The following is a 12455-nucleotide window of genomic DNA, read 5'->3' as shown; positions in this document are numbered from 1 at the left end:
GTGTGACAGTAGCCTCTAAATCCTTTCAGATGTGGCGTCCACTAAAGCATGTTGTGGATTATGTTTGGGCATGCGTACCTGAGTCTAAAAAAGAAACATTATTAGCATTAGCTTCTTCATTTTCCTTGAAATGTATGCTTTCCTTTGCAACTTACTTATAGGCTATTATTTGTTAATTACTTCAGCCTCCAAACAGCTGGAGTTAAAACATTTTTTAAACAAAAGTTAAGGAGGGTGTTACCTCCACTGCAGCTCTGCAACTGCCAGTGTAAGGAGCTGAAACGATAGCAGCACTGTGTTTGCTAACGAATAGGCATGTCGGTGTGCGTGCTCGTTTGAGATTGTTGCTTTAGTGGGCCCTTCAGACACTAGCTCAGGCTGGGGCTATGGCTGTCTCAGTGGGTTTACTCCTCTGCTGCTGAACAAACATACAAAGCTCTCTGATTGGTCGGGAGGGTCGGCCAATCAGAGAGCAGCTGCTGCGCTGCTACTACTGCTGCTGGCACGGCCTCAACGCGTCCATTCATTGGCTCCTCTGCTCGACTATTCTATATGAATCAGCGCGCCAATTATGCATTTCTCCCCATGTTTTCTCTGCTGGGTTATGTCGCGAGACATAAAGATGTAACGAAACACAAGAAAGTTTCCATCTCTGCGGCACTTTTTTTGTGTATAACTTCACCACTTTTCAGGAAGTTTAGGCAGTGTTTACATCTGATAACCACTCATTTAAATAACTTAAATTAAAAGAGAATAAAAGAGCGTTTAAACATCCGCTTTCGTGCGAACTTTTAATCGCTCTATAATTAGCTTCAACTCCCGAAGAGTTTAAACTTTTAACTGAGTGGTTGAATCCATACAGGCCTGTTCTTTCTGTACGGACAAATATAAGCAATTTATATAACATGGAGGCTTCCCTTTGGCCTAGTTAAGCGCATACAATTTTTTGTAACCCAGTCTATTCGGCTTTAATGATTTCCACTGGAAATGAAATAACGAAACGGAAAGCAGAGCTCGGTCTGGTGCTCCTGCTCGCTGTATAGCACCGTGGAGATGCTAGATGTGTACGTACATAGAGACAGCAGTCATGTGAGTTCTCGCCTGACTGTGTCGGTTTAAATGAGCTGATGCATGGCTGCAGCCTGCCCGTGTGTGTGTGTGTGTGTGCGGGTGTGTGTGTGTACGCGCGCGCGCGTGTGTGTGCGTGTGCAGGCTCTGCAGGAGGAGAAGTGAATGTATCGCTGAGGAATGTACAGAAAGTCTCCCCGCCCCCAGTTGAAGGACCCCTCGCTATGGACAAATTCCATAGGGGCGAACTGACGTGAAGTTTCAGACTAGACTTGCATCCTATGTGGGAAGATTTCTGCGGTTAATGTCAGTGCAGGAAAAAGAACTGACAAAATCGATCCGGTGAAACATAGTCTGTGGATATTTCTAGAGAGGAGAAGGAGAAGAGAGGTAGATTGTTTAAGTAAAACGCAGTTTATAGCCCAACTTTGAGCTGCTGGCCTCGTTCCAAGAGATATAGCGCAAGGCTCGTTCACAACCCCCTTTAGGCTCCACTCATTCAAGGGACTCGGTTTTCCGGTGAGATTGCTTTAATTTCGTATTTATTGTCAGGCGATTGTAATCTCTCACAATGTTTTCTTTGCACTGTTGTAAGCATTAAAGTACAAACTGACCGCTTCGGACAGAGTCAGAGGACACAGTGGTACGAACGCCATGTTGAGGAGAATCTAGAGCCTTTTACAGTAACATTAAGGGATGGAAACAATGTCCTTATCAAAGCTAACGCCATTCCTTTTCCTTTTTAACCGTCCAGACCTATATTTTCTATTTACTTAAAGGAGTTTCATGCAGGCTGCAACACACAAAACATGGATGTGTTTTCTCTACAGATTCTCCTGTGATGACACTCTTCATCTCATTAGAAAATGGCGGTTTGTGCCCCCTCGGAACTTTTTAACAACAGGGCAAACTATAGAGTTAAAACTATACTGGTGCAATATCAAACGTACAAATATATTCCACCTGATGTCGTTGTTATTTTAAAAATAATACTACTCGTAAAGAAACTGCAGTTTTTCTCGTTTTCTCGTCACGTAACTCTTTCTTTTCAAAACAAAAGCCAAATCCTGGGAATTAGTTTAAGAAAGTTTGCCAAATCAAGATATACAGTTGCAGAAAATATTATGTATATGTGAGCATATTTTAAAAAGAAATGTTTGCTGTGTTTTGTTCAAAACAACTCTTAAAAGCTATTAAAGACAGCCATACATATACCGTCATACTGTTCAGTTTCTCAACAATCCTTTTTTTCTTTAATTGCAAGTTGTTTTATTCCATTGTACACACTGTATGTTAAAGAAATAACTTGCAATTCATATCTGATTTTATTTCTCTAATAAAGATAGTTTTTTTTAATAAACATCTGTTGATCTTTGATATTTTTGTGATCTTGAGAGAAGTCATTTATAATTGTTGTCGAGCATGTGATCATATTGATACCACATTTTAGTCAAGAGGGTGTTTTCACGCAGTCACATGAATAGTTGCAGACTTAGTCACACATTGCATCTCTAATGCTTCTTTTTCTCTCTTAAATTACATTTCTGGCTGCTGTTTTCTGTCATTTAAACACCTTGATCGATTAGTTGCTATATGATTTGTGTTGAGAAAACTGCACTTGAGACCACTCAGAACCAATCAAATTCTTCAATATCTTGTTTTTTCTAAAAGTAGAGGAAACATGGATTGTTGTGCTTCCAGTTTACACGCCTGTAAGTTTACATGATTGTTTATTGCAACATACACGGCATGATTTGTTGAATCTGCATTGAATTACATAGTATATTCTCTCAAGAAACTTTCTGCAAATGGTTGTTTAAAATATAGCTTGTATTTACTATATGTGAATATGGACTTTAATTTGAAGGTAATCACCTTTTAACTTAAATTTAAAAAAAAAGTAGCCTATCTATTATTGGATTCAAAATGCTGTGGCTAAGTAACTTTCAGCTGTCTGCATTTGTACCTTCATTAATATCAGAGAGGTACATATGTGCAAAATATTGATCATAAGTTCATGACTAAATTGATACCAACATGTTGTATTACCTTGATACAAACCAGCCAACAGTGGAAATAAAAACTAATTTATGGCTCATTAATGAAGTGTTTGTGAAATTTGGACACTTTTCTTTAGGATATAATCATTTCTAACTTAAGAATACATGTATACTCACAGTACAATGATGAAAAGCTCAGGTGAGATTTCGCTGGAGCATCTATATTATCAGAACTCTGATTAGTAAAGTATAATTATGTGCGGTTTATTGCTTGGATGTGAACAGGCATGGGGAGTTCAAGCCTCCAGCCCCTCCAGTCAGCTTGTGTTCACACCACACAGAATACAGCAGCATATGTTGCCCATTAACCTTCAGACATTGTCCTGTACATTGTACGCTACCAGTGGTATTTATAGAAGCACATGAATTTAAAGCTACAGGTTGCACCTGGAGAAGATATTTGTCCCTCTAACAAAAAACATGGACCTCTGCAGAATAAGTGTTAAAAGGTATTAAAAAACTAAGGAAAGATGGAAGTAATATAGTTGTAGGATTAAAATGCACTGCATGCGTCTGACCCCAGAGTGCAACAATGAATCGGCTTATCTTTTGTTTTTCCTGTGAGGTATGTGTGGACTCTCTTCCTCGAACTAGAACATATAGTGTGAATGTTTGAGTGTAAGTACTATCGGTGTGATGTTATGCAATCCCCAAATCATTAAGCTTCCAACTGATGAAGACCGACAAATTCATACAGCACAACATAACCTACCAACATAAGTGCATTTTCTTCAATCTGCACCTTTTTGACAGCAAAAAAACAAGTCCAGCCTGTGGACCTTTTCTTTTTTTTTTTTAGCTTATTGATTTTTATAACAGCTTATACAGGAACAATGATCCTGAAGGATTTCCATTAATAGACGTTCACTGAACATACACATTGCAGTGAAAAAAAAGAGCACAATGTGTACCACTAACACCGACTTCAGCTTCAGAGCTGAATCTCATACTTTGACCCTCGTACACTTCCAGCAAGCTGTTACCTTGAGAATTATCTTTGAGTTTGTCCGAGTGAACACATAACTCTGAGGGGCCCCATTAAAATGTGAGCAGTGACTATTAAGCTCATTTGAATAAAGAGCCTTATTATTGAGGTTGAGGCAACAGTTTTGGTTCACTACAAAGCATCAAGATCTTGTTTGTCCCAATTGTCTATTTGGGACACAACTGATCATGTGTTGATGCCATCTGCAAGGTTTTTGTTTGATGTATTGTCTCATATTGAACAATCCACCACATTTTATAGCATAAATAAAAAGGACATGTTCTTGTATGGCCATCGTTAATGTTAAGAACAGTCACATGAATGTCACATTTGAGAAAAGCACTATCTTTTTGTTATAGTCAACATTTAGTGAAAATGCTCTTGAACTGTGTACACTTAAGTACTAAATATTTGTCTGTGAACTTTGTATCTTATGTAATTAAAGCCACACAATAAAAAAAAATGGTATAAGCCCTTTGTGTGTGTGTTCAATGGTGTTGCCTGAATGAGAGAAAACTCAACTTCTGTTGTTTCAAAAAGTGGCTCCAGATCAGCTACTTTAAATTAGTGTGAACATAAACTTATCATGCACATCGCCTTGGCACTGGTCTTGTTCTGTGAAACTCTCAGGTTGTTATCCCACCTCACCCACTCAAAGCATTACCTCCCACCTATATGACAAAAACTCAACACCAATTTCATACACATTAATCACAAAAACACATTAAACTTTGGACTTTTCATATATTTGTATTTCCATACAAAGAAACAACAATTAAAAAAAAATGTAGTACATGATAATAAAACTAGAGAAACTCAAACGATGACTTCCTTGACTAAAAAAGAATGAATGTGAGCAAAGAACCAACTACTAATGGCACTCCATTTTAAAGCCTGAATTACTTGCTACTTACCAGTAAAGTGGATTGATCCATTTACAACAGGTTGTACAATTAACTGTCACCAGTATTTACAAAAACCCAGTTTACTTTTCCCATCATGACAAGGGCCACATCAACAGTGATCACTTAACAGGAAAAAGGGCTTGCATTGCAGAAAGTGAAGGGGGAAGGGAGAATACAAGTCTAACAATGAAGCAAGAGTTCTTTGCTCACATTCAACATGGATGCATCAAAATGTCTAACAATTAAGACCTCTATTGCATGTGAACAAGAACCATCTCAAACTTTAGAGTTCTATTGATATAGACATGCCAATTCAAAATGTCCCGCTCAGAAACACCTTGATGAGTCGCGCACACACCATCAATTATTGGAGGGAAGCTGAACGTTGAAAGAAGAAAGTTAGTATCGCCCTGCAAAAAGAAAAAAAAAGAATTAGTCAGAATACATTAATTTCGAAGTCAATCTGTTTTCACTCGTGATTAATATGCATACATCTGTTTGAATATGCATACTATCAGCAGTGGTGGTACAGTTAGCCAAGTTTTCTGCTGGATGCATTCTCTTATTACTTACGTGGGCTGTAGGAGCGAGATCGTGAGCGAGACCTGTATCGACTGTAGTAGGGTGACGGAGAGCGCCTACGACTGTCCAGAGACAAAGAGAATGTCAAACGTTTACTCGAAACAACGCAACATTAACAGTCCACTTATAAAATATTACTCACCTGTACCTATAGTCGTATTCTTCATATCTGTCGTAGCGCTCATAGCCACGGTCATAATGACTGTCTCTCCCTCTCCGGCCGCTGCTTCCACCACCACCACCACCACCACCGCCGCCGCTGCTGCTGCCGCCACCTCCGCCGCCACCACCACCTCCATTGCTGTTGAAAGAAAACAAAAAAAAGAGCCCACGACGTAAAATCGCTGTACGTACAAAAATGTTACAAGTGCGGTCGGATTATCACACTTTGTCTCCTGATGGCTCAAATATGCATCTATGCTTCGAGATTTCAAACGAATTGAATTCCACACTAAGTAAAGGAAACTGATATGTGAACAGTGTTGATCTTACTGAGTTGGTCGGCCCATGTAGATTCCTGGTGTGGGGGTATGCGCACGTTTAGTAATGGAATAATCCACTCTGATGCGCCTCCCGTCCAGCTCCATGCCATTGGCACGCTCCATTGCCTAAGGATTACAAAAGGGAGGAGAGAGCAATGATGCTATCAGACTACTGCTTTTTTGGTACTTATCAATTATTTCACAAATGTCCACCTACATTACACACCGCACCCCCATTGCTATGAGACACATTACAGCAAAGTGAGAGATTTTTTGGTGAGGCAGACACCTAGTGGCATACTTATGTAATCACACCATAAATTAATAAATGAGGCTTTATCTGAAGTGGCAAACCTTTGAAGATGTATAAATTAGGGTTGGGCAAGTTAAAGTGTTAATAGCGCATTAACCCTTCAACGGCATTAATTATTTTATCATGCGTTAATTGCATTTTTTTCCCCATTGGGAGGGTCATATCACTGCCGCCGCACTTTAAATCTCTCCCAGACAGCGTAGTTTAGACCTGGGCGTCTTACGGCTCTCCCAGTCTGGCCCACGCGAGGTCAATCAAAAGTGAAAAATACATAAGATGCATGCCATAAATGCAATACAACTCTAACTTTGAATTACATTTATGTATGTGCACTTCCGTAGCCTCACGACAGGCAATGTTTCTGACTTGCCTACTTGAGCTTGATGCCAAAGAACTTATTGTTATGTAGTTTCTGTGCTCAGTGGACGCAAGAAGAGCGGCTTGTACCAAACAGGGAGCCCTAGTACTGAACACATGTTTATGTTGTTCACTGATGAAATATAAATGTTTCTTCTGGTACCTGTTCAGAAAAAAAGAACAGATTTATAGACTATATATGTATGCATGTTAACATGCTGTTGCTCCTAGAGTGTCCGATATACTGTTCTAATAACGTGACTTTAAAATAAAAAGGGTGCATTACACTAGTTTTTACTTAATTATTGAATTTGGCGCCTAATGCGATTAGTCACAGAAAAATCATGCAGTAAATCAGTTAAATTTTTTCAACTTTGCCAAGCCCTAATAAAAATACTATGAAAATAGTCCCAAACAATATGGAGTTGAGCGTTATGGATACAGAACAGTTTAAAGGTTAACGCATCTAAATTGTGTTAATCAATACAAGAATTAGACCTAAAACGTTACTCAATGTCAATACTTTTCACTCCTGGTTCTCAGAACCGAGAGACACTTCATTTTGGCCATCCATTCAATAATATGTTACACTATAAAAACTAAAATAACTAAATGAATGTGATTAAGCACATTCAAACCAATGAGTCCCTGGGACCAGGGTTGACAATCATTTGGCGTTTGACCAATAAACAAACCACAAACATTTACCTCTTTGGAATCATCAATTCTTTCGTAGTAAACAAAAGCAAAGCCACGGGAGCGACCGGTGCGTTGGTCGTACACGACATTGACTCCAGCCAGAGGACCGTGGCGAGAAAACACCTCCCTCAGGTCACGCTCTGTAGTGTACAGGCTCAAGCCAAACACCCCCAAACATGTGCTGGGGTCAGGGTTCGCCTGGAAGGGTCAACATAAGGGTTAGAGTTGATGGTATGGTGTACAGCATCTCACTAGCTGATGATTTATATACAAAATCCATCTACTGGATATAATATGCAAAACATGCTTCTTCATACACTCAGCAGCATTTTACATGTTTAATGCACTGGGCACATAGGCCGTACCATGGAGTCACTAATTTAGAACTTTATAAAAAAAAAAACTCCATAATTGTATTTCGGTGGTTTCAGATTTTTAGTTTACCTTTTCACTGGGAGGATGCATTTACCTCTAATTACGATGAATACTTTCTTACATCATTACCAATGGCTTCTTACTACAAAAAAAGTAAGAATCTATGTACATTTGTCTACCTGAGTAACTTTTCACCACACGCATCTCAAGCTGTACTTTCACGTCTTAAAAATAATTTATAAATATGTGGTACATTTTGCTCTATTCATGTATTGCTAGTTGTCATGATCAAACCCCGACAATACATAACTACAACACATGAAAACTGTATATACACATAAACTACCATCTCAAATTGTGAAAACTATATTTATGCAATAAACTAAACAACTATTCAAAATCAAAGTTCTTTTGGATCTCCACTAGGTTCGAATTATCCCTTTTTCCTTCTTTAACCAGTACTCGACAGGGCGCAGCACCTTCTACCCACACACAAACATCAGATTGGTTTTGCCCAAAACATGTCCCACGGTCCACATACCCTCACATCAGGATCTCCACCATGATTGTTGGCTTCTTTTGGGAAGTCCTGGCCCTGTTGATACGATGAAATGAATAGAAGGTTAATAAAAAGGGAGTTATTACATATGCCTTTCCCCTGAGCATTAACCACAAATCATATTTAAAAAAAATACATTTTCAAAAGAAAGTGAGAAATGAACTTCCTCTTGACTTAAAATATACTAAAAATCATATTATCTTTGTGAATATGTTTACTAACTTAAACCCATTCAGGTCCATCTGCTAGGTATAACCCCTGTTTTGGCTAAAAGAACAAAGAACTGAAACTATGACATACTCAAAAGGAAATTAAAGCTGCGAGCCGGGTGCTTTAATCCGATGATTGTGAAAGCATGTAGCAGCTTTAAATCCAAGTTTGTTTACTAAATGTTTTTGACTTACAGGTAAGACTTCCTTATAAAAAAGTATCTCCCTAATTTTTTTTTGAGGGTGACCATTTTTTAAATGTATTTACTACTAATTTATTTACTTTTTAAATGTACTTACTAACCCTAACTTCTTACAATTTATCGACCAGGATGTGCAATAAGCCAATCTCTACCAACAATTGTAATACTTTGTTGACAATGTCAGTACAACACCATGTAACATTAACACTTTGTTTATGCTTACACACTTTGTGTGGGCATACACAAAGCTTCCTTTGGTTCCCTCTAGGGCTGTCCCTCCTTCTGACCCCACTTACCTTGCTGCCAGTGTGACGGCGGCGGTTTGACGTCGGGGAAGTGCTCTGGCTCTTCTTGCGACGGTACTCAGGACTGTAGGAACGTGAGCGGGACTTCCTCCGCTGGGAATATGACCGAGAACGTGAGCGGCTATAGCGGCGGTTTGAGTGCCTCCTAGAATGAGACCTGAAGAAGATGTGGCATACAAAGAAAGTCCAACGTCAGATTAAATTGTGGACAAAGTGGCGAAATTGTCTAAAAAAATGTAACCCATGAAACAGAAAGAAGGGGGAGAAAACTATTTGTGAAATTCTGTATGTAAAGGTCTCCAAATGTAAAACATTGGGGGCTAATATTGCACCGTGAAAATATATATAATACTTTTAACAGTTTTATATGACAGTTCATACATGACAATCAGGGAACAGAAGGAAAAGGAAGCGACAAAGCACCCAGTAACGCATTTCCATCCCAAATGAACATTTTAATATGATATTATCACAGTATCACATGGGCTATCATAAACGGTCAACAACATACCTAGATCTAGACCGGGATCTGGATCCTGATCGTTTGGCAGCCCGGGCTGGGCTCGGGGAGCCAGACCTGCTCTCCGACTTGACCCGAGCTGGACTCCCCCGATCCGATTTAGATGGGGAGCGTGACCCCTATAGCCACAGCAGTTTGTTAACAACTTTCTCATGGACACATACATGTATATCTATACACTGAAAACCAGAGTAGTGAGATGTGGAAGAGTATGTTGGACACATACAGTACACCTGTCTAAAACGTACATCTTATATACTGTGGAAGAAGGAGTTAGTAATCTTATAATTCCAATAAATTAATCTATGGTTTACAATGAGGTATTATTAGTAATGATATATATCAAATATACAGAATAGATCTATTTCCATTTCCACCTGCACCATCAAGGGGAAAAATAAAACATGCATTTTCATGTAACAAAGGGAGCACAGTAAAGAAAAGACATTTGTGACACAAACAATATATTTACTTAACCTAGGGCCACATTCATTCTTCCAGATCTTTACACGCTACTCCCTTTTCTCAGGATTTCTATCCTTCTTCGTTCTTCTTTTTTCAGTTTTCTCATTTTCTGATTCCAGGTCTGTTTTTCCTCTCTTCACCCAAACTGAAACCAGTTTCATTTTAGCCTTTATACTGCAAGCGCTTCTATCTGACACCATTCTTCCGTCACATTTCCTCCCTTTCCACTTCTATGTTCTGCTCTGTACATGTTTTCATTAGCCTTCTTTTATCTTGAAAATTTTCTTCATCACGCTTGGATAAAACTCTTCAAATCCTTCACGATCAATTACCTTAATGAAAAAAGAACATTCAATAAAATTAAGATCATAAGTTTAAGAAAAGAAGAATATTTTAAATGAAATGAAAAGGAACACTGAATGCAGTATAATTACATTGTTGCTACATTAAGATGAAAAATATTCCAGAAACTAAGTAAATGAGCAAAGTTACAACAATTAAACTACAATTCTATAAATTAAGAGCTTAGATGCATGTTGGAATTTGTTTCATATTAATTAAAAAAAGAGCGTGAAAGCAGGGAAGGAAGAGATGCTTTGGATTTAAGTTAACCTCTCATGTAGTTAACTGGAAAAACACATATTGAGGTCGCCTAAATGCAATAAGAGGCTGCAGCAGTGATAACCGCACAAAAAGGACAATATTCAAACGCCAGACATCTCGTTCATAATATCATGAGCAATTGAGTCAGGAGCGATGCATTCAACGCATAAAAGCACAATTAGCAAACACTAACAGTAACCCGTGGAGATGCAACACGGGGACGTTTAAGCTAACAGCAACTAGCATGCTAGTAGCTAGCTGCCGTTAAACGAGGCTGGTGCTAGAAGACGACAGTGCGAAATGTGCGTTACTTTCGCCAAGAAAAAGCAAAACAGCCAAAAACACTTCTGCACCGATCTAACGCAGGTGATGTTAGCGGACAAAGCATGTGACGATATCAACGAGCTATTATGTTAGCTGTTAAATTAGCGCACGTTACGTTTAGGCGGAATCGCCTCAAGTTAAATCGACAGCCACACGGAAGAAATCCGAGAAAGGGAGATATTTGATATCGTTCGATGTAATTACTTACCCGTCCTTTATAGTCTCCTTCCTCAATGTCGCTCATTATTCAGTGGAGCAAAAACAACAGTATGTTTTATCGATATAAACAGCACTGCGGTTTCTACACAATGTTTTAATTTGGCCGCTTTTTAGCTAGAAGATGGCGGGCGCGTAAGGTTGATGGTATGTTTATGTGCTGCGGAATCTGACATCACTTCCGTGTCTTCTCACACGCCCCTTCATTGTGTTCTTCAGCGTGAACGTTTCGTAATAGCACGTTTGAACTGCCCTCCATTAGAAGCAAAAGTCATGCATTGAAACTCTTCAAAACTACATATTAAGAAATACTATTGAAATAGTTTTAATGAAAATGTATTCACTAAGCATGCACACGTTGATGCTGGTTGCGATAGAGCTAATGCACTGGTTCATATTTCAAAAAATGGCCATTGAAACTATTAGTAGTCTATTTTACTTGACAGCTTTAAAGTAAATGTAGTGAAGTAGGAGTATGAACTAGCAGTGAGTGCCTGAAAGCATAATATTTCATGGCCCTTCGAGTTTTGCAGTGTGTTCAGTAAAAGCTAATGGACCGAAAACTCGTCTTTACACACACACACACACGCACCTAGTGTGAGGTACACGACCACCTGAATGAAAAAAGGCATATTTTTCCAATTTAAATGATAGTTTTCTTTTTCTCCATCAAGTCAATTTATTAATACAGCTATCTCACAGCAGCTGTCTGGCTCACCAACTTTTCTACTTTAGCATTAGGAAGCAAAGTACATTTATCGCATTATTCAATGCAGACAGTCAAAACAATTTGATACTTCAGTTGAGGCCTTCTTGTATATTTAGGTCTGTAATGTGTAAGCAACATTTTTAAGCACCCGCAACCCCCATTGACTTTGTCTCATACAATCCAAAAATAGTATTGATGAAAGTATTGCTCATCTTTCTGTTTCACAACATCATCATGTTAACAACCATCATCATGCCAGGGTTTTCTCAGTATAATAGAAACCATACTTCGAACAAGCAGAAAGTTAATTCATATTTCAGATCCTTACATCCACTCTCTTAAAAATATCCCTCAAGTCAAAGTTGGGTGAGCCCAGTATTGTTAGAAAATCTCTTGAGTCACAGTGCAACATGGGCCCTGAACATGTGTAAGCAGTAGGTCAGCCAGTAGCGCTGAAGGGCTCACGACTGACTACAAAGTACATTCAATGTGCTACACACCTAGTTAAATCATTTA

The 12455-nt window shown here is 38.8% G+C and overlaps 1 protein-coding gene across 3 annotated transcripts; it reads right to left on the bottom strand.

The window, feature by feature from the left end:
- Positions 1–4843: 4843 nt before the first annotated feature.
- Positions 4844–11422, bottom strand: tra2a (transformer 2 alpha homolog). Of its 3 annotated transcripts, none has more exons than XM_068575832.1 (9): positions 11223–11421; positions 9614–9741; positions 9094–9259; positions 8368–8421; positions 7461–7649; positions 6093–6208; positions 5743–5901; positions 5592–5662; positions 4844–5428 (listed from the first exon to the last, which is right to left on the bottom strand). In XM_068575832.1, exons 1-9 carry the CDS (start codon positions 11256–11258, stop codon positions 5418–5420), a joined length of 930 nt encoding a protein of 309 aa, XP_068431933.1. In that variant the 5' UTR covers positions 11259–11421; the 3' UTR covers positions 4844–5417. The 3 variants fall into 3 exon arrangements, with proteins under 3 accessions (XP_068431933.1, XP_068431935.1, XP_068431934.1); XM_068575834.1 differs by having other exon boundaries at positions 5749–5901; XM_068575833.1 differs by lacking the exon at positions 4844–5428 and having other exon boundaries at positions 5584–5662; positions 11223–11422.
- Between the last annotated feature and the right edge of the window lie 1033 nt (positions 11423–12455).

This window comes from Clinocottus analis, unplaced genomic scaffold, assembly GCF_023055335.1.
Source record: "Clinocottus analis isolate CAN_PGR_092001 unplaced genomic scaffold, fCliAna1.0.p SCAF_14, whole genome shotgun sequence".
NCBI lineage: Eukaryota > Metazoa > Chordata > Actinopteri > Perciformes > Cottidae > Clinocottus > Clinocottus analis.
This window is presented reverse-complemented; position numbering and strand designations above follow the sequence as displayed.